Source organism: Emys orbicularis, chromosome 2 (genome assembly GCF_028017835.1).
Source record: "Emys orbicularis isolate rEmyOrb1 chromosome 2, rEmyOrb1.hap1, whole genome shotgun sequence".
NCBI lineage: Eukaryota > Metazoa > Chordata > Testudines > Emydidae > Emys > Emys orbicularis.
Genome location: NC_088684.1, coordinates 106,784,742 through 106,807,981, shown reverse-complemented (window position 1 = coordinate 106,807,981; position 23,240 = coordinate 106,784,742). Strand labels below are relative to the sequence as shown.

The 23,240-nt window shown below is 40.7% G+C and overlaps 1 protein-coding gene across 1 annotated transcript in view; it reads right to left on the bottom strand.

Moving 5' to 3' along the window:
• The window catches only part of RIPOR2 (RHO family interacting cell polarization regulator 2), a 100,812-nt gene that overhangs the window by 39,650 nt on the left and 37,922 nt on the right, over window positions 1-23,240 (bottom strand). The window contains exons 2-6 of the mRNA XM_065398913.1: window positions 5,675-5,801; window positions 4,313-4,468; window positions 3,535-3,613; window positions 3,025-3,048; window positions 1,920-1,973 (exon numbers count right to left, since the gene is read on the bottom strand). Coding sequence (XP_065254985.1) covers window positions 1,920-1,973; window positions 3,025-3,048; window positions 3,535-3,613; window positions 4,313-4,468; window positions 5,675-5,801 — 440 coding nt within the window. The remainder of the gene's footprint in view (window positions 1-1,919; window positions 1,974-3,024; window positions 3,049-3,534; window positions 3,614-4,312; window positions 4,469-5,674; window positions 5,802-23,240) is intronic.

Here is a 23,240-nt window from a genome sequence, read left to right as displayed (position 1 = left end):
ATACCCCCTCTGAGCCCCCTCCATCACAGTTTCAAAAATTGAAGTGTAAAAATCAGGCTAACAAGGCTGATTTGGGTTCATAATGGCGGATATAATTTATCTGAGGGACCTGTAACTAAAACAGAAGGCAGTTTACAAATGGAATACTTCAACAAAGATTAATGGAAGAAAAGGTAACTTTATTAACACTTCAGAATTACAAACCAAGCTTATCTGAGATGCAAGCCCTCTACACTTAATCTTTCCAGCTAGCAACCCTCTAGTCTCCATTCTAAAGAGCTGCTATAAATATTTGTCACTTGCTATTTATGTCCGTAATCGGGGTGGGGCCTACCCCTGTGCTCAGACTCTGTGTCTGCACATGTGAGCCTGGTTAAGATGAATTCATCTGCCACTGTAAAGATTTGCCACCTGTTACTACACTTCCTGTTTTCCATGCTTTGTTTCCTGTATAGAATGACAACAGTACTTAGCATTGATAGGGCATTGCTGTTATCAGAAGACAGCATAGTTTGTCCTTGTTCTGAAAGATTCTTCTGCTTCTATCCATTTAAAAACCATTTTCCTAAATAGCTGCCTAAGATCGGATATTATAAAACTCTCTCACACAATGGTCTATTTATTTGTCACCATGGATTATAGATCAGTGAACTAACATACTGAGCAAGTAGAGTTGTTTTTATTAGTTCCTTTTATGTTTAAGATCTCTTCATAAACACAGAAGCCAGTAGCTCTGTGCAGGATGTGGATGGCGTAGGAAGGATTTAGATAGAAAATGTGCTTTAGACTATAATTTTGACATGCAGGTTACCAGCAAGGAAGTGTATTGTTTGGACAGAAAATTTCAACCTTCTGTATTTCTTAAAGGTTTTCTTTGAGCTGCGTGATTATGAGAACAATGAAATTAAAGTGTTTTTTGTATGCCTGGTCACTCTTGTATATAACAAGCAGCGTGTGTGTTTTTTAAATGAATCTCAGTAGACATTTCATCTATCATATAAATGCATCATTTTGTCAAGTTGGGAAAAATGTTAATGAGTAGATATATTAATGACTAAAAGAAAATATACTGTGGGTTTGAGTCTAAGGCAGACTGGTGTAAATCTAGAGCACACCGACTGACTTGGATGGAGTTATTCCAAGTATATACGGTGTAACTGAGCAGAATTTGGCCCAGTGGAATAAAATGGTGTAAAAACTAGTGTTGAAATCCAGAGGAAACTCGCAGTCTGACTGTGAGACTTTTAACATGCAGTAGATCAAATTGTGAACTTAAACTTCTTGCAGGTGCAAGTGTGCCTTTACCTGTACCTTTAAAGTAAATGTATGATGAGATCTTCGCTTACCCATCAAGGGCCTGACCCTGCATTTCCTTTGCACCCATTGTCAGTGGGAGTGTTTGGTGTGCATGTAGAACTGGCAAACCTCAGAGGTTTTACAGCTTTTTAAAATCCTCTCTTTGTTTCTGTCTCAGGAGTCATTGCAGTACTTTAACTGCCTCGGGGAGAGGCAGCGAAGTGGGTCCCTCTGGAGTGGAAGCTTTCACACTAGGCCAGGGGTAGGCAACCTATGGCACGCAAGCTGATTTTTAGTGGCACTCACACTGCCCAGGTCCTGGCCACCAGTCCGGGGAGGCTCTGCATTTTAATTTAATTTTAAATGAAGCTTCTTAAACATTTTAAAAACCTTATTTACTTTACATACAACAATAGGTTAGCTATATATTATAGACTTATAGAAAGAGACCTTCTAAAAATGTTAAAATGTATTACTGGCAAGCAAAACCTTAAATTAGAGTGAATAAATGAAGACTCAGCACACCACTTCGGAAAGGTGCCGACCCCTGCACTAGGCAATGGTTGGTTTTCTTAATAATATAAAAGCAGATATAGAAGAAACATGATAGAATTGTTCATTACCATACTAATGTGGAACTCCAGCCTTCTCACATATCTTTCTATCGCTTTGATTTGCTGCAAATAAATAAATAAAAGAGAAATGAGAGTTTTTTCCCCCCGATAGAGCCATTGTGAGCTTCAAAGAAACTCTTCTTTTCCAAACTGTGAAGCTTTCTTTCATTCTGAAGAGGTTTTTGTACATGAACCTCAGATCAGGTGCTTTATCTTAACGTAATTAGTCTTTCACTCAAAAGTAGAGCTGGTTGAATTTTTTCCATCCCAACCTATTTTGTCCAAAAATGGCTCTGATCAAAACACAAATTTTTGACAAATTTTCATTTAAAAATATTTTTTCAATAAAAACAAAAAACAAAACTGAAAATTGTTCATTTAAAATGTGTTGGTTTTCAGTAAAAAAAAATTACATCAATCAGTTTTTGGTTTTCAAAATGCCAAAGTGTTACCAGAAGTTCTTTGAAAACTGAAAATGTTTTGGTTTTTACATTTTTTCCCCTTCGTTGTCATTAAAGTTTGTTTTTTTTTGTTTTGTTTTGTTTTTAAAACATTTCACTGTGAAGAACAACTGCCATTTTTCAACCAGCTCTACTCAAAAGCTTGAAGGCCTTTGCTTTTTGCAGGATCAGTAGTGAGTGTACAGACTAGAAATACTCTGAAAACTTGGTGGCCCACTGGTATAAGTGGGAACAACTCCACTGAAGTGCCCTAGCAGTAAATTTCGCCCTCTCTTGCTAAATGAAGAGGTGGCAGATGTACGTCCACACTCCAGAGCAAGTGCCAAGGCAGTAGCTATCAGAGATAGTTCTCTACTGACTTTCTTTATATGTTTCTCTAGAGTCTGTTTTGGGGGTTACCATTCTGTGTGTAACCTGCCTTCAGCAGGTTCTTGCTGAACTCTCTGAGGATTGTTTCTGACCCCTCAGGACTTGATCCTCTTCCCATTGAAGTCAGTGGCAAATCCTGCCTGCCTCTCCCCCTCAGTGGTGGTGTCTGATTAGAGAATCAGGCTCTGAGAAGCTCTTTGTGCCAGTTGTCTCCAGGCCTGGGTACATATCACTCAACTTTTAATGTTTTCTTTGCAGCACTACTGCCCCCGAGGGTAACGTACCTTGTCTAGGTCATACAGCACCCCCTGCAATAAAGAAAGGGAGATGATGATTAGCTTCTGTGTCATACCGTTCCATTGAATGATACACTCCCCCAGTGCCCTATTATGTTTAAATAGCTGAAATATCAAACAGGATCCTGGGTGGGAGCTCACCTAGCGTTGTCAACAGTCCCTTAGTACAAGGAATGTCCCTTATTTTTTCATCTCTGTACCACAAGTTCAGGAGTTGCTGAGTGCTGCAAAAACCAGCAAGAAATACCCCTGCCAAATGTAGGCGAGTACTGTTTATTATTATTATTGGTGATGATGATAGTGGGAGGGAGGAGTGGAGCTGGGGTGCTAAAAAAACCAGTCCCTTATTTTTGAAATACAATGTTGGCAACCCTAGAAGAACTGCTTTTCTTTAAAACTCCCTTGTCCCCCCTTTTCCTCCGATACCTGGAAAAGGTTACCCTTGATCTGTGCAAGTAGTATAGAACACTATCATCTGAATCGTCGGATAACACATACCAGCCGTGAGTTTCTTTTCATGTCTTTTAACTGAGTAGTTAACTTATCCAGCTCTGTCTGGTGAACTTCCAGATACTCACTGTAAAGATAAACCAGAAAGGGAATCATGAACTCTGCTACATTTCAGTACATAGGGTGCTGATTGCTGACCTCTGTGAAAGGAATATTTGTGTAACAAATAGCTATTCTCACCATATACTGACTTAAACAAGTACATGTTTATAGTGACCTGACTGTCATAAAAACTCTCCATATCTCCCTAGTCCTTTGCACGTGCAACCCTCATGCTCCACACCAACTAAACAAGCAATCGGAGCATTTCTTTAGCTCTTGAGTAACAGGTTAATGCTTTCAAGTACAGTTAACAGCTGGGTTTTGTGAGAACTAAGCTGCTGTTTAGTTTGTGGGCTGCCTCTGTCCAATCACTGTCCTTGTACCTATCTAACAAAGGCATTACTATGTTTTGTGATGTTATCTTGTATCACATTGTGTGGTGTGACTCTCCTATGTGATGGGAGGCAAATTTGGAGCAACAGTCTAGAGGTGAAATCTTGGTCCTATTGAAGTCAATGGGAGTTATGCCATTGACTTTAATAGAGTCAGGATTTCGCTCAGTGTGTTTTTGCTTCCTGTGTACAGGTGGGTTTAACACAGGAGAGCAGAAGTCAGCAGTCAGATTTACCCTACCATGCCTGAGACTCCCCACTCCCATGACCCATTGCTTTCCACTCTCAAGTAGTAAAGAAAGCTTCAGACATCCAGTGATAAATTCTCTTACTCCAATCCATTCTTTAAGGCCCTGTAGACCTCTTCCATCCTTTGAGGCTGGGGCTCTTTGGAGGCGGTGCTGTTCTTATGCCCCAAATTGTGCGTTTTCTTCACCTTTGCTTGGGGCTTCTTAAGTGCAGAGGCATTTTCAACAAAGGAGTTACACCTGCAAAATGGACATGAAAGGAAAACACTATAAATCACAATGATCTCAAAGGACTATTGCCTGACGTTATCTCTTTTGGCTGAAAGCAATCTTCTTATAGTAGTGCCTGTTGGAGGACTGTTTGTTTACAGGTTAATAGGTCTGAGCTGTATTGAGCAGTCTTGTGCTCAGGCTACCAGCATCTAATGTTCCAGTTGCTGAGACTTGAATGCCTGTCTGGTAAACAATAGTTTATGCCTGAGGCTTGCTCATGGCAGACAGCTCTATACATCTGATACTGGGTCTGTCCCATCCAGCAATGCTAGGGAATCCTAGAATCATGGGACTGGAAGGGACCTCGAGAGGTCTTCTAGTCCAGTCCCCTGCAGCAATGCCTGAGCTACACCCAGTTGGTGAGAACAAAGGCAATTTTTAATAATACAAAACCTATATGCTACTAAACAGCGCTGTCTTGATATTTATACAGTACACAGCACAACTGTGCTCTTATTTCATCCACAGCCTCTAGGCACTATTGCAAATAAATATTGATTTTACTATATTTATATGAATCACACTCTCTCATATGGCTTCTGAAAATTCCCACTGAATTCTTATTTCTTCTTGTTCCCTGCTTCACTGAAAGCTTAAAAAAACAAAAACAAAAAAAGCAGGATTTAATCAAGTTAACAGTAACGTATGTCTACACAGCCCCTGGAAGCAAACTTCTCAGCCTGGATCAACAGACTCAGCTAAGCTAGTGGGTCTCGCACGATCGCTCTAAAAAACAGCTGTGTAGACAGCATTTTGAAGTTGTGGCTGGGGTTCCGAAGCCGGGGGGGGTGGTGGTGGTGGTGGTTCAGACAGTTCTGGACATTTTACATGTTGAAAAAAAATCACATAACTGTATAATTTAACAGACTAAAATCTATACTCTGAGACGCCAGCAAAATTCCTCTGAGATTGAGGCCAGAGGGTGAACCCTATATTAATAAAAACAAAGCCCAATAGATTCCCGGCAGTGAAGAGACAGGGTGTCTTCATTCTTTATTCTCCATGCAAGACAGCGGAGTTGCAGGGAGACTAAACAGAGACAGTCTGACCTACAGCACACAGATTCAACTCTGAGGACAGAAACCAAAAATCTTCCAGTCTCCAAAGCGAGTTTCAATTCTTGAGCTGAAAGCTTCCCTCCCCCCTCCCCCCCCCCCAAAAGATGGTACTTGCCTGGATCGTCTTTCTTGAAGACCGCTGAAGCCAGCGAAAGATTGACTTCTAATAATCCCATTGGGACCACCTGGGGAGAATGAATGTGATCCTACTGACATGATTTCCGGGAGCCTGGAAGATATTCCTGCAAGATAACAGAACAAAGGTTAGTGACAGTGGTAAGCTACAGACAGGTTGAAGACAGAGAGGATACTGCATTCATCAGAAGTGATAAAGGGTAAATGAATCCCACAAGGTGAATAGAGTCATGAGATGATTAGATGTTTACAAGCCTGACTCTTGATAGTCTGTTTATACTGACAGCTCAGTTTTCAGAACAACAACAGGAATGTCTGCAAAGGCATTTTCTCTATTTAATTCTCATGGAAAATACAAGGGATGGTTAGAGTCTTGCAGTTGATTTATTCACGTTACTAAGCAATGGCCTTCTCAGAATTAAACTCTAGCAATTTGCACATCTTCCATGAATTCCAGGATATCATCTATGGACCAACCCAAGAGCAGCTTTCTTGAAAGAATTACGTTCTAGATGTGAAAACACAGGCTACAGAGAAAAATGTAGTCCATTGGTTTCAGCACAGGACTGGAAGCCAGAATCTTCTGACGGCTAATCCTAATTCTGACACAGGCTACCCCTTTGGCCTGGGACTAGTCATTTAAACCCTCTGCCTCAGTATCCCCATCTGTGAAATCGGAATACATGGTTACCTACTTCATAGGGATTACTAGGTGTTGAGAGCCCTGAAGATTAAATGGGCTAGGTATTATTACAAAGACAATGATGAGGGTTCATTGAAAAATATAAGTAGTCCTAAACCTGTCCTCTTAGCTTTCCTTATCTCGGTAACTGTTAGCGTCTTATTGCAGAGAGAGGTAGGGGTAGATAATGTGGGTGTATTGCAGGAACTCTGGGAAGGGAAGGGAATATCTGTGTGGGGTGAGAGAGAGGGAAAGTGCACTGTCAATTCATCAGACTGTCTCTGCTATCTTCTGTGGCAAGAATGTTGTCTATCCCATTCAGCATCCTCAGTGAAATGAACTGGAGATTTCAGTTAATTTCCTAGTAGTATTTTTTTATGTGGACACCTGTCTAGCACAACTGACTCTTTGGCAACCTCAGCAGAGAGGCAGGGGCTGAATGGGCAGTCAGGGAGACTGAACGGCTCTCTTAACCCTAGGCTTGCTGAACAACACTGAAACACCAAGGCAAGGCATTGTGGTTCAGACTACGTTGTTCTTGCTGTCCGGTGGGAAGAGGACTACTCCTTGGGCTGATAATCTATGACCTTTCACAAGCATTAAATGAATTTACTAAAAATAGGCACCGGAGCTATGTAGTAGCTTTATCCTTACTGCATTTCAAATGCACTAGATGAAGAAAAGTTAATTCTATTTTTGAAATGTCACAGGCAGCCCCGTTATATTTTGATTAGTAACCTTAAAATGGCCAAATACTCTTTAAGATTTCATTAATCACCACTGAAGGCTTTGACTTCTCCTATACAATTTCAGAGGGAATTCTGTTTAGCACAAAGAGGTGCTTCTACAAGTAACTTTGTGAAGCTCGGCCAAAAGTATTTCTAGCCACAGGAATGTTGTCACTATTACTAACCTGAAGATTTCTGTGTGATGCAGCCAGCATTGACCTTTGTGTTTCAAAAGCCAGAACTGATTGGATTCTCATGGTTAGTCAAGGCAGAGTAGATATGATCTTGGTTTTGTGATATGCTGGCCTTGTAATTGCATCAGGCTGTGACCATCTTTCATCTTTACCATAACTACTAGATAACTGTTGTGACGGGTTGGATCACAGAAACCCCCTTGGGAGCTGCCACCTGATGTGCAAAGACTACCTCTGCTCCTGTTTTCCCTGCCAGCTCAGGACTCCAGCACCCTGTCTTGCTGAGCCAGACACTCCCGTCTGATCTAACACAGACCCAGGGTCTGAATCACTTGCCCCAAAGCTGCAAGTTTACCTGAAAACAGCTCACAGAAGTGTGCTTGTCTTTAGCACTCAGATGCCCAACTCCCAATGGGGTCTAAACCCAAATAAATCCGTTTTACCCTGCATAAAGCTTATGCAGGGCAAACTCATAAATTGTTCGCCCTCTATAACACTGATAGACAGATGTGCACAGTTGTTTGCTCCCCCAGGTATTAATACATACTCTGAGTAAATTACTAAATAAAAAGTGATTGTATTAAATACAGAAAGTAGGATTTAAGTGGTTCCAAGTAGTAACAGACAGAACAAAGTAAGTCACCAAGCAAAATAAAATAAAATGCGCAAATCTATGTCTAATCAAACTGAATACAGATAATCTCACCCTCAGAGATGCTTCAGTAAGTTTTATCTCAGACTGGACACCTTCCAGACCTGGGCACAATTCTTTCCCCTGGTACAGCTCTTGTTCCAGCTCAGGTGATAGCTAGGGGATTCTTCATGATGGCTCCTCTCTCCCCTTTGTTCTGTTCCACCCCTTTATATATCTTTTGCATAAGGCGGGAACCCTTTGTCCCTCTGGGTTTCCACCCCCCCTCACTGGAAAAGCACCAGGTTAAAGATGGATTCCAGTTCAGGTGACATGATCACATGTCACTGCAAGACTTCATTGCCCACTTGCCAGCACACACATATACAGGAAGACTAACAGGTAAACACAGCCATCTGCGGATAATGGTCCTGGTTAATGGGAGTCATCAAGATTCCAAACCATCATTAATGGCCCACACTTTACATAATTACAATAGGCCCTCCGAGTTATATTTTATATTTCTAGTTTTAGATACAAGAGTGGTACATTTATACAAATTGGATGATCAAACTCAGTAGATTATAAGCTTTGTAATAATACCTTACAAGAGACCTATTGCATGAAGCATATCCCAGTTACGTTATATTCACTTATTACCATATTTGTCTAAAACTATCCCAGTTACATTATATTCACTTATTATCATGTTTTTATAAAACCATATAGACTGCACAACATCACAACTGTGATCTTTGTTAAAGAGCCCTAAGAAGCTCCATTAATATCTTAATGAACTTTGTGAGTCTTATTTTTTTGTAAGCAGGAACCTAAAGCATCTGCCTTAAAATGGACTACATGTACTCTAATACACAGTATGCTCCTTCAATATACAGAACGCATATTAGGTATTAGACTGGTTATAGCTTATTAGCCAAATCTTCAGATGTGTGCAGGGCATATGTGAAAAGGAATGAATAGTGTTTTAGTGTAATATTTTAGGAATACGAAACTTGCAAAACTTTGTGCCATGCCCCCTCTCACAGGGCTTCCACAGATACCTTCTATACATCTGTGTCTGTGCCAGAACTGCATGAAATCTTATATCAATGCCTTTTCGTTAGACCTGTAATGCTGTATTATTAAGTAGAGCAGTAACTATTAATATGAATAAAATTTTGATCTAATTTACGTAATGGCATAAATTTCCTCTATGTATTGCTGGAGATACTCCAGCTTGACATCAGATTAACTGAGACCAGAATCAGGCCCTATGTTAGGATCCAATCCTTCAAGACACTGGGCACCTCCTGTAGTGTGCAGAGTTTCTCGGCTTCCACTTGATGATGCTTAGTACCTGGCAGGAGCCACTCAGCACCTTACAGGATCAAACTCCCATATATGAATACAGTAGAGTCTAAGCATTGATTAGAGTCTGAGTCAAGTAGTTCAAACCCAGCTGAGAAACAATAGGGACATAATGGGGAACAATCTGATTACAGTACTTTTGGGTACCATGCTGCAAGTTTAAGATGTTCTCTTTATTTTCTCAAATGACTTTAAACTGGCTAATCTGTGTGCTGCATGCTGCAATTTGTATTGCTTTAAAAACAGATTCAAATCAGTAATAATTGTTCAGTGTTTGCCTGATTTGACATGATGATTAGTGCATCCCCAGACAGACTCTAGAGATGGTGTGAAGGTAAAAGCTAAACACCTCTGACAGTCAGCTGGGTTCAACTGCAGTAACATTTATACAGATTATGAAACATTCCTCAAAAAATAAGCAGAACAAAACAAACTAAGTTTGGTATTAGTCATGAGGACTTGGGCAATATCTGATGAGGTACTGCAAATTCAAAACTCTAGTCAAAATGCTAACACACACTACAACAATTATCTATTCCATCAGGTCCCTATTAGCCACAAAAGAGTAAAAACCTTAGTGTGACAATGTGTTGATTTAATAAATATTTATCAGTCTAAACAAAAATATTTCCTGATAGATACACACACACACACACAAATATTTTCAGTTGTCATCAGTAAAAAGGAAATCAAAGATTTTTAAAAGGTTATTTTCCACTTAACTTTTTTTGTTAAAAATATTTTGACCAACTTTACTCTTCATGTTTCGTGCTGATTTATTAGCTGTGAATCTGCTCGTGAAATCCACATGAAGTGTGGAACAAATACAATTGATGATTATATTAAGACCTGTCTACATCTACTTTTGCTTTGTCTTGTTTTTGTTTGTTCTCGGTGATGACTGAATTACTAATTCCAAATATAATAGTTACCTGATATACTGATGTACTTTACAAGTGGGATGTTTTCCCCCCTCTTAATAGAAAGTATATTTTGAAAATAAGATTAGATCAAAATACAATTAAGGTTTAAGAGTTCTGTATTAGTTCTAAATCAATTAATGCTCTTATATTTCAAGCCGTGGTGTTGATGCATCACTGGTATTTGATTTTAAAATGATCTACTTAAAGCAAATATAAATACACACTGTAGATTAGCATAATTTAATACACTTAGTATTGCCTACACTAGTTGTACATCAGCACAGTCGCTACGTAAGAAAAAATGTGAACAGATTCCCCCCCCCCCCCCCCTTCTCAGTGACAGCTGATAGCAGGAAACTGCAGATAATTGACAATGTCTCTGTCCCTGGGGAAATAAAAGCTCCATCTCTCCTTTCATTATAGAAACAGTGGTGAAGCAGCTGGGTCTAAGCTAATTAGAAGGGAAGGTATTGGAGGGAATAGTCCTTCTACAGAAGGACTCCTTTTCAACCAGTATGAGTATGGACTTAGTTTTCTATAATGCCAGAACATTTGCTAACCAGTGTTTACTTAGACCTGAGCTAAGAGAGTGGTAAATATACTCACAAACGTGTTTGCTAAATCTGACTGATGATACAGTAGTGGCGATACACTTGTACCCTTTTTTGTTTGTTTTTCCCCTGAACAATTTAGGTAACTGCATTTTGTTCACCTACATTTTTGTGGAGGACCTATTGTGGGTATACATGTGCAAGTGAGCATATAAACAGGCAAATAACTATTTTGGCACTGGGAAGGCTCCCCCAGCCACCTGATATATACTGACTTGGAGTTAGAATAATCGAGGCAGAAAGACCATAAATAGGACAGTGAGAAAACCAGTGATTTTCAAACAGACTACGTCAATACAAATAAGTGATCATTTAGTAGCAGCAGCAGCGAGTAGGACAAATTAAAAGAGAGAGGAGATAGCGGGGCTCAGACACCAGCAAACTCCCTTGCCTGGAGATACATGATCCAGCCCCAGAATTTAGAGCGAGGTGACTACACTGAGGCCAGATATGAAGGCAGGTGGAATCTGCCAATGACTGTATAGAACCATCTTTACACAAGGCACAGGGCCACGTGTATGGTCCTGCAAACAGATTGGCAACTACTGATGCAGCTTCAGAAAGGTTGCTGACAGGAACGCGGACCACTGGCCTTGTGTCCATCATCAGGAAAAGTCAGGGCTAGCAGTAGCAGTGCCAGTCAGGAAGGCACACCAACAAGCACAACAATTATTAAGTGTGAACATAAGAGAAAACTGCATGTAGAGCCCTCTGGACTGCCACATACATCTGGCTTGTATCTTTTTCTCTGCCACAGCAGGGGAAGAGTTCGGCTATTTTTAAATCTGAGGTTCACACAAGTAGCCAAATACAGTACTCCTGTGCCAAGGAAGACAGAAAGGTCCTAAGGGGATGCTGACATCTAACAAAGTCATAACTGAGGATAGAATTTGGCCTAGGAATAGAATTTATCCCTGTGAGTTTATCCCTTTTACTAAAGATATACGGTGTACTAGACCCTATCCAAGTCTCACTGAAATCAGTGGGCATCTTCCCGTTAATTTCAATGGCAGTTGGACCAGGCTGATACTGTGCTTTCCACAGCTGAAGTGATTTGTGTATTTGGAGTCTTGGCTATTCACCAAGGATTCTTTCGGACTGTCTCTTTTGGGATAACTGATTTATTTGGAGTGGATCCTTTAACATCTCTCTGTGTTATGTCAATGGAAAGTTTACTTGTCCCTTTGTGAAAGAGATGATTTTAACCATTTGTGACATTGCTAGTTAGTCAACGGTTACTTCAATAGGGGCGTAAAGGGGCACACACCACCGGTGCTGCCTACTGGTCAGGCAGAGGTGTGGCAGTTTGTCTCCCTCTCAGAACTATAACTGGAAAGGGGGGTGATGTCAATCTTGTGGGGTCTGTCCCTTCTTTGGTGGCTCAGCCCTCTGGCTGGATCACACATTCCAGTTCAGGCCTTTCAGCGTATACCAAAAGAAAGTCCAGTCACAGAGAAGTCTTTCAGCATCCTCACAAGCTTCAGGGCTTCCACCTTAGTTCACCTTAGAACTTGAGGTCTGGGCCTTTGAACATTCAGGGCCTTCCCCAGCTAGATTCTCCACTGAGGTAAAGGCTTTTATTGTTGTCCCATTTGTGGGAGTTGGTCAGGAGTCTACACCCACGCTTTCCACTGGGCTCTAATCCAGGGTGCAATGGTGGACAGCTAAATTCTGCACTTTGGGGTGCTACGCAGCTGCTTCTCTGGATCCCTTTCTACCTAAGTACCCTTCCCCCCACCCCCATTCTAAATTAAAGAACCACAAATAAAGTTTCTGACTTTCACAATCAGTCACCAATCTCTCCTTTGCAGGCTTTATCAGGACTCTGTGTTGCCAGGTGTCAGGCAATGAGAGCTTCTCGGCACTACTTCCCAGAGCTCAGAGCAGAGATCTACCCCCTTCCACCACCTGCTTCCTTCTGAACTGCTATGCTTCCCTTTTTAAATGCCACCTCCAGCGTGTGTAGGCTTTACAGGTGCAGTAGCCCAGGGCCGCCTGAGCCCAGAGCTGTTCCTTAACCCCTTGTTCAGCAGTGTGGGGTTTGTATGCCCTATCACAAGGGATTAAAAGGCAGCGGTCACTTCCAAACTTCTCTTGTAAGCAAATATTGTGTGCCAAGAGCCTTATCGTAGGTAAAATAAATGAACAGACACACAAAACTCCCATGGCTGGAACTTCCTTGCAAAAAAAATTTTTGTATATAAAAGGGGAGTGGGGGAGGAAGATACCATTAGAAAGGAAAACAAACACCAATCACTTTCTTCAAACATATAGTTATTGTAACCAAAACTAGAGGCGGTTCATTGGCGCAGCACTGGAACGGCGGTTTGCTTCTAGTGTCTTGTGGTAGGTGTTCCACAGCTCCTCCACTTTGACCCTGCACTGCAGTGTGTCCAGCTCCTGGCCCCTTTCTGTCATGCATTGTGAAATCTGTCCGTATGGTATCATAATTCCTACGGCAGGAGTGCAGTTGGGACTGGACAGCCTCCTCTCCCCAAATGCTGATGAGGTCCAGCAGCTCGGCATTGCTCCAAACGGGGGATTGCCTGGTGCGTGGAGCAGGCATGGCCACCTGGAAAGATGCGTTGAGACCACTGCACGCGTCACCGAGCAAATAGGAAGGGGACTTTCAAAATTCCGAAGGAATTTAAGGGGTGGGGCTCACGGTTGATCGCCTGAGGGCAGGGCAGTAGAGTTGAAACCGATGATCAGAGAGGCGAGAACATGCATTGTGGGACATCTCCCGGAGGCCAATCGCAGCGCTGTAATCGACCAGGGTGTCCACACTGGCACCACGGTGCTGTACCCCCAGCGCAGAAAGCTGTACGCCTCTCGTCGGGCTGTTTTTTTTGTTTGTTTTTTTTTTTTTACTGTGCTGCAACTGTGCAGTTTCTATGCACTAAATGGCTTGGCAGTGAACACACCTCGGGAGTTACAGCGCAGAAAGCTGCTTTACTGCTCAGAAACTTGCCAGTGTAGACAAAGCCTGAGAATGGTCTTCCAGCCTCTTGTGCATCCAACTTATAGTAGGTTCATCTAGGCTATATTTCTCTAGCTTGTTTATGAGAAGGCCATATGAGACAGTATCAAAAGCCTTACTGAACTCGAGATATGACATCTATTGCTTCCCTCCTATCCACAAACCTTGTTACCCTGTCAAAGAAGGATATTAGGTTGGTTTGACATGATTTTCTCTTTACAAATCCATGCTGACTGTATCTTCTAGGTCAGTGTTTCCCAAACTTGGGACGCCGCTTGTGTAGGGAAAGCCCCTGGCGGGCCGGGCCGGTTTGTTTACCTGCCCCCTCCGCAGGTCCGGCCGATCGCGGCTCCCACTGGCCACGGTTCGCTGCTACAGGCCAATGGGAGCTGCTGGAAGCGGCGCGGGCCAAGGGACGTACTGGCTGCCGCTTCCAGCAGCTCCCATTGGCCTGGAGCAGCGAACCGTGGCCAGTGGGAGCCGCGATCGGCCGGACCTGCAGACGGGGCAGGTAAACAAACCGGCCCAGCCCGCCCAGGGCTTTCCCTACACAAGCGGTGTCCCAAGTTTGGGAAACGCTGTTCTAGGTGATTATACATTGATGGTTTGATTATTTGCTCCATTATCCTTTTCAGGTACTGAAGTTAAGCTGAGTGGTCTATAATTCCTTGGGTTTTCCTTATTCCACTTTTTATAGATAGGTACTATGTTTGCCCTTTTCCAGTCCTCAGGTTTCTCTTCCGTCTTTCTCCACGAGTTCTCAAATACAAATCGCTAATGGTGCAAAGATCTTTTCAGCCTGTTCCTTAAGTATTCTAGGATGTGTTTCATCAGGCCCTGCTGACTTGAAGACATCTAGCTTGTCTAAGTAATTCTTAACTTGTTTTTCCTTCATTTTACCCTTAGATCCTACCCCATTTACATTGATTTTCACTATGTTAATCGTCCAATCACTGCTAACTTTTTTGGTGAAAACTGAAACAAAAAAAGGCATTTAACACTTTGGTCATTGCTGCGTTTTCTGTTATTGCCTTTCCCTCCGCATTTAGTAATGGCCTACCCTCACTCTGGTCTTCCTCTTGATTCTCATATTTATCAAATGCTTTCTTGTAACCCTTCATATCCCTAGTTTAATCCCATTTTGTGGCTTGGTCTTTCTAAATTTGTCCCTACACGCTTGTGTTGCTTTTTTATATTCATCCTTTGTAATCTGACCTAATTTCCACTTGTCTGACTCTGAGTTTCAAGTCATTGCAGAGCTCCTAGTTAAGCCAGCATGGCCTCTTACCATACTTCCTGTCTTTTCTTCACATCGGTATAGTTTGCTCTTGTGCCCTTAATAATGTCTCTTTGAAAAACTGCCAACTCTCCTGAACTCTTTTTTTCCCTTAGACTTGCTTCCCACAGGATCTTACCTACCAATCCAGAGTTTGCTAAAGTCTGCCTTCTTCAAGTCTGGTGTCTTTATTCTGTTTTATTCCTTAGAATCATGAACTCTTTATCATTTCATGATCACTTTCTCCCAAGCTGCCTTCTACCTTCAGATTCTCAACAAATTCCTCCGTTTGTCAGAATCAAATCCAGAATAGCCTCTCCCTTAGTTGTTTTCTCCACCTTCTGTAATAAAAAGCTGTCTCTAATACATTCCAAGAACTTGGATAATCTGTGCCTTGCAGTATTATTTTCCCAACAGATGTCTGGGTAGTTGAAGTCCTGCATCACCACCACCAAGTCCTGTGCTTTGGATGATTTTGTTAATTGTTTAAGAAGAGCCTCATCCACCTCTTCTTCCTGGTTAAGTGGTCTATAGTAGAACCCTACCATGACATCACCCTTGTTTTTTACCCCTTTCATCCTTACCCAGAGACTTTCAACAGGTCTGCTTCCCACTTCTATCTGCTCAACCTCAGTGCAAGTGTATACATCTTCGATATGCAAGGCAACACCTCCTCCCTTTTTTCCCTGCCTTTCCTTCCTGAACAAGCTGTACCCTTCTATACCAATATTCTAGTCATGTGAATTATCCCAGCAAGTTTTTGTGATGCCAATTATGTTATAATTGTGATTATTCACTAGTATTTCTAGTTCTTCCTGTTTATTCCCCTACTTCTTGCATTAGAACATAAGAATGGCCATACAGATATTTGTTAGATTTCCTGTCCATGTTCCCTATTGTCCCTTCTTTGTCCATGCTGTGATTTCCCATGTTCCCCCAGATTCCAACCCTTCACCCAGGTGTCCATGCTTTGGATTTACCTATGGGATTTTGTCTCCTGCTCCTGTCGAACCTAGTTTAAAGTCTGCTCCTATTCCTATTCTGTTCCATATAGGTTTTTATGCTGCACTCATTACTGTAGTATCTGAGTGCCTTCCAGAAGAGCATTAAGCAAAATGACTAACATTGATCACATGTTGTTTGTTCTTTCATTCTCTCCCTAGAGGGCGAAGTGTGTCTAGTGGTGTGTCTTGTTGAGATAGGTTTTTTTTAAAATATACATGTTGCAATGTGTTTATATTGCAGAAGGCAAGGTCAAATACGTGTGCCTTGCACTTGGAGTGGCAGGTGTTAAGGTTTGTGATGGTCCTTGTGATTGGGTTGCTGTTCTCTTCTGCTGGGTAACAGGCATGTGAGCACCATCTGACAAGTCATACTTGGCTGCCAGAACAAAATCATTTGCACTTGTTCCATCCAAAGAAAAGCAATGAGATATTCCTAAATAACTGCAGATATATATTAAGGAACACGCATCCCAGGATTATATCTACTGGTGCATTGCTGGTAGGAGCTGTGAGATAATGTTAACTTGAGTATGCAGAAAAACAGTTAGGTGAGCTCATATGGTTTCAGCAATATTGCTGTGGAAAACCAACATTATAGAGATTGAACTGTAAACAAGAGAGCTCGTTCCTTCTGACTGTTGCTGCTGGATCACGATTGGGGGGGGGGGGAGGAGGTTGTTGCTATCCTCACCTCTGCTGCCTCCAACAACAGTAGGTGTTTGAAGGAAGGCTGCTAGAAACCTTCTCCCATCTCCAGCAGAAACAAAATTGCTAGGCTAATTTGTATCAGCCAGCTCTGCCTTTCCTTACTGACATACGGAACATCTTTTCAGAGAGACTTTTATTCATCATCCAGGGGGCTCCGAGTCTCATTTCTCGTTCCACTGAAGATATTAGTATTTGGGGTGATTTATCTGAAGACTTGTGTCCCTTTTTCAATTTAAATAGTCTCCATGTCAGAAGTGTTTGATGATGATGTATTTTATTATATACATTGTAAAAAATATTTTTGGTGGACTCCTGTTTTTCAGACTAAACATCAGAGGAGAGGTCCTTACAGAACTCACCTTACTTATTTGCACACAAAGCACAAATAAGTGAAAAATTTCATTTTAATAATCCAAGTTAATAGCAATATGGTCAAGTAATTTGGGTTTAAAAATAGGGGGGGGGGGAGTCAGATTCTTACACTCACTAGTTTTATGCTGCTTTAACTCCACTGACTGCAGAAGAACAAGGTCTGACTTACACCAGTATGAGAGCAGAACCGGTGCTAGGATTTTAACCTGACAATATCCCCTTCAAATTATGATAAAATATACCTTTGGGGCTAGAACCTGCTTGCCTTGCTAACATGCAACTCTGATTGATGTCAAGCAAGACAAGCAGCATTTGTCCCCGTTTTTGTGTAGTACCATTATTAATTCATTCCCTGTGGTTCCCTCCATTGTTTTATTCACTCCTTTTATTGGAGTGCTTAATACATGCCTGCTTTCTTTGGAATTGTAGCATAAACTGCACTTTCCCCTGCTTGCTTTGCTCTCAAAGAAATACTGGAAGCATTTTTTTCCCCGTGTGTTCCTTAACCTTGGTTTAACGCACACAAAACAGAGTTATTTGGCTGTAACTAGGCAAGGAAAAATGATTTTCTGTAGGTACTAAGTGGCTCCCACATGACAGATGGGATCATAGTAACTGCCCTCTTTTTTTTTTTTTGGCTTCTACATTTGTTTTACATTGACATCTGGACTCAAAGTATGAAATACAGTCACTGATGTGTCTGATTCTGTTCCATTACACCATCATAAATACAGGGTAATTCCATTGGATTTATACTGATATAAACAAGCAAAATTTGGTCCATTGGGGCTGTAGGAGTGTAATTGAGAGAGCAGGATGTGGCATCGGATTGGATTGGATTTTCATCTTAATTTGTTTTGGTTTTTTTAAATACATTTGTATAAATTTGCCAAATTCTTTTGTTAGTTCAGTTTATTATTAATTATCTTTCATATGCGATCAAGCTTTTTTAGATATAATTGAATAATGATTTCTACGTATATCTTAAATGAGGCTGTATTGATCATGGATTGATCTTTGTCAGTTGCAGAATCTGTAAAGTGCTTTTTAAAATGGAAAAAAAATATATCTACTCCAAGCACCAGTGTTAATACCTTAGGTAGGTAGATGGATAGACTAATACTAATAAAGAACAAACCTAAAAACCATGCCAAGAACTAATTTGGGCTCAAATTCCACCCATCATTGAATCCACTCAAGACTACTGACGTAGGCGCAGAATGGTGACTTTAATAGTGTTGCATTGTAACAAACAGGGCAGAATTTGTTCCAATATGTATAGTGAACCCATGTTTGAGGGGCCAAACTAATGAATGGTACTTGAAGGAATTACCTGACTCACCCCAAACAAGCACTATTACAATTGGATGCATTATATGGAATTTCACCTTCAGCTCACCAGATAACAGGGACAGATGGTTGGATCTACTGTCACAAATTCTATATGCCTAAAAAAAGTCTGTTCTATATCAGGTTGCAAATGCTGACATTACTGATGATCCTAGGAATAAACAGTTGGTGCAGGTAATGTTCTTTTCTGATCAGAAGTATCAAGCAATAGACAGAAGAGTTAATTATGGAAACAACTGGCCAGTCAGCTCTGATGTAGGCACAACTCCAATGGAAGTCTGCATCCATGGTGATGTTAAACAGTAATTGTAAATTACATACCAAGCATTAAGTGGTAAGGTAGTGCAACTTTCACAGATTTTGCATTCAGTGGCTGTATAAAACAAAGGTGTCATTTACACACGGAGGGAATAGAAGGGAAGATGTTGACAGGAAGAGCAAACTAACAAGAGGCCGATTTAAGATAAAGTGGTCCTTGGGAGAGCAACTTTGTTATTCCTGCCTGTTGGTGGTAGTTCTGCTCTCTAACCCCCTCATTCATGGGTGTCAATGGCAGTGTACTGATATGGGGTTACTGTGACCACACTTTTTTGAGTGTGAGAAAGTAATCGGAGCTAGCTAGATGCAGAATGGCCAAGCTACCTACTGTAGTGCTCTGGCAATAGAAACTTATTCGTCCTCTTCCATCCAGAATAAACAAACTGCATTTTTACTCAGTATACATTTCAGCAATGTGTAAATAAGATAAAGTAGAGAAATTAAATAGGTTCATCACTGAACAGAGCATAAAATATTTTCAAGGCCTTTCAGTCAGTAAAATGATAAAGACTCTTAATGGCTACTCTGTAAAAAGTAAATGATTAGAGATTAATTAAAAAGCATCAGCCATTTAATATGGTAATTCTGTTTCACTGGGTGAATCAATGATACATTACTTATTACTTTGTTGTTAAAGGCACATTGTCAGGTGTGTTAGGACAACATATTATACTTAACTCTTATACAGTGCTTTTCATTAGTAGAGCTAAAAGCACTTCACAATCTTCAATGAATTTATCCTCGCCACACCTCTGTGAGGTAGGGAAGCATTATTATTGCCATTTTACAGATGGGAAACTGAGGCACAGAGAGGTGAAGTGACTTACCCAAGGTCACACAGGAAGTCAGTGATGGAACAGGGAACTGAACCCAAGTCCTAGGCTAGTACTATAACCACTGGATCAGCCTTCCTTTATAACATACCCTATAGCTATTTATTCTTGTACCAAATATGAATATTACAACAAAATATTTGATTTAATCTTTCCAACACTTAACAAATGTGCCCATTTCAATAGCACCTACATAAAAACACATCAGAGCTGTGTGTTATTTACTTCTATAGCACCTATATGTTGGTTTATTCATCTTTAGGCTACAGGATAAGTGCCTAAGAAACTTTATCTATGTTATGTAATCATGCAGTTAAACACTGTATTATAATAATGTACATGCATGGTGGGGAGGAGTTCAGGTTGTGCATTCAAATTTAACTTTTTCACTTCTTGGCTTCTGAGAATTTAAATCAATAACCTGAATGTTACATTAGAGGAGTTTTGGGGTTTTAGTACAGATATATAAAACATTAGGATTTGTCTTTAAAATCCCACTGGTGGTTATTAGTCACATGGTCCACTTTATTTTAACTGTTAAATCCTGAAACATGTAGGAGGCAGTAGTGTAATAGAATGACCTCAACACTAAGGTACAGTTTGCATACCCTGACCTCCCACACATCCGCCAGCAAGCCCTGTTAGCATGCAGACTTCAGCCAAAGTCTCACAGAATGTCATAGAGGTGATGCCAGGAGAATATTAAAGAAATCCAAGTGTCCTATGGAAATTAGTTTGAAACCTTGTAGAACTATACAGAAAATGATCTCCATCTCCTTTCTACAGGTTTTCTGAACCATCTATAGAATTCTGTAGCAGGGATATAATTCTCTATCAAATTCTGAGGGATGGTTAAAAAAACTGTAGAAAAGTTATTTTCTATTAAATTCTATAGGTCTTTTCCATAAAGGCCTTTCCTTCACCCCAGTTCTGCTCCTTGGGGCAAACAGGAGGGAGTTAGTTAAGAAGAAAAGACAAAATCAATTCCCCTCCCCCCCCCAAATTCATTATAATCAGACTTGCACTTAAGTTATCTGTGTTACACCAATGCACTTGTGTTACTGAAAGATATTTTGGCCCTTTTGTCTATCTGCCTTTGTATTTTCTTCTACTTACGTATGGCATGTGGACAGATAATCTTGTGAACGTGATTTAGTTCTTGCTATATAATTACAGTCAGACCTAGTAAATCCAAATCAGCTAACTATTTGTAATGCAGATTTAAAAAAACAACCCCCCTCAGGTTAAGAAGCCAATGGTACACTTTGTACATGCTACAAGATTAGTTACTACCAGGGGTCCTGGAACAATTTTGTATAGTGGGGTTGCTGAGAGCCATTGAACCAACTGCAAACCCTGTATATAATGGAAACCACTTCAAGCCGGGGATGTGGCAGCACCCCTAGTTCTAGCACCTATGGTTACTACTAAAATCTTTGAGCTATAGAGATTTGTGGATAAACCAAGCATGAATTAATCAGATCTCACCGCATTCATTATTATTGAATTGCAAGGTATTTATCTGAATAACTTTCCCTTGCATAAATTAAGGCTGCATGAATTTATAACACTATTTTCTCACATTCTGTCATTAAAAACATTCACCGTGAACTTGGTATGCTGTTAAGGATCATATAGGAATCACACTATGGCTTGCACTCCAGTACCCTCACCCTTTTCTTTCTCTCCTTTGCTGGGATTGCAGAGTTTTCAGATTCATATGGTAGTAAAAGGTCGTAAGAGGTTGTTTAACCATTTGCTCTATGCACTGTTTGCTCATAGATAATTGTGTTCTGCCCTTTTGGCAGTGAATGTAGCTAGACTCGTTTAAATGGTGATTACATGGGAACACCAACCGTCAGATTGTGAAGTGCTCAGATGCTACAGTGATGAGATATCCATACCTTCACAGATAGATTCTTCATTGGAACCATATTCTAACTGATTGGTAATGCAAATATCTCAAGGAGCCCTCCTTTAGTCCGCTGTTCAGTGATAGAACTAAGTAATATCAGTGTAATGAGTGAAAAAATCTAAAACCACAGACGTGAGGAAATTCAAATGTGAAGTTCCCACAGCAACTCCCTCATCCACACACAAAAATAAAGTGATTTGTATGAATGTATATGTTGCTCAATTTCTGCAATTTATACACAATGTGTGAGTAACAACTGGTGTGGGATTCATTACATTGAATTTACTGGCTTGATTCTCCACTAGAGCTTGTGTGGAGGTTCTGCAAAAAATATTAACTTTGAAAGCTGAAATATTTTGGCCAAAATATTAAGTATATTTATTTTTAATTCAGAAATACTGCCATGGTGCCTCATGCTCCCCTTCTCCTATACAGGTGGGGCTCCCTGCTCAAACTACATGTTCCATGATGCACCAGGGTCTCCGCTCTTGAAGAAAGGAGGCGGTGCATAATGGAAAATGAAGTCCAGCTGTGAATCCTGGCCCATCAAGGAGAATGGTAACGTGAAGCAACTGAACTACCACTCCCATGAGGCACTGTGATGACATATCTGAATCAAAATAGAATCATAGAAGTATAGGACTGGAAGGGACCTCGAGAAGGCGTCTAGTCCACTCCCCTGTACTCAACTAGATTTCAGATGAAAACTTTTTGGTTTTAGGGTATTTGTGTTTTTCAATGAAAAAATTGAAATTGTCTGTGGAAAGCAGACACACACTTTGCAAAATAATTCATTTAGTTGAGAACTCCATCTTCTGTTAGAACAGTTGCATGGAAAGTTTTTGGCCAGTCCTATTCTTCACTGCCTTGCAGTTGTGTAGTCTTTTCCACCTGTGCACAGTGGGTGTAAAACACTACCATCTGACATGGTAGCATTTTACACCAGCTTCACACAGATGTAAGTGACCTCACAAAGGCCAAGGCAGTGATGACTCCAGGCCATGCTCTTACAGGGTAGAGCATGTAAATACACTAAACTTACATTAAGGTTTTTTTTTTAAATGGGAAGATTTAGAAAAGGGGAGAGAAAAGAAAACCCTCACTGGATAATTGCCCAGTGAAAAGAAACCATAACATATAGAAGGACTGAGATTCCTTTCTTGCCTTCAGCTGAGACATGTGGGATTCAAACAGATAGAGAGTTCAGCACCTGCACTTACTGACATGAGAACACATTGAAACAAAAGATTTGTGGGCCAACTTACACATACAGAGATGCAGGTACATCTCCACTGATTTCAGTGGGAGTAGCACATGGTTATTTGAGGACAGTATTTGAAATCTGAGTATGCTGAATATACCATTATTAAATTTTAGTATTGATTTAACTCTTAGTATTCTTAATTCTTAGAATGTCCTCTACCTAGCATGTGGATCCTGCACTGGCAGAGGAATGGACTGACAGTTTCCATCTCTTGCTGCTATGATTTATCTGAATGTCTAATAACCGAAATAAATGGAGCTATGTTTATTCCAATGGGTGGCTATCCAGATTAACACACCCTTGTATTTGTGTATATATCTAAATAAGTGCACTCAGTGAGCACTAAAATGAGTAAAGAAAAGGTCACATGGTCCTGTAGACTGTTCTTA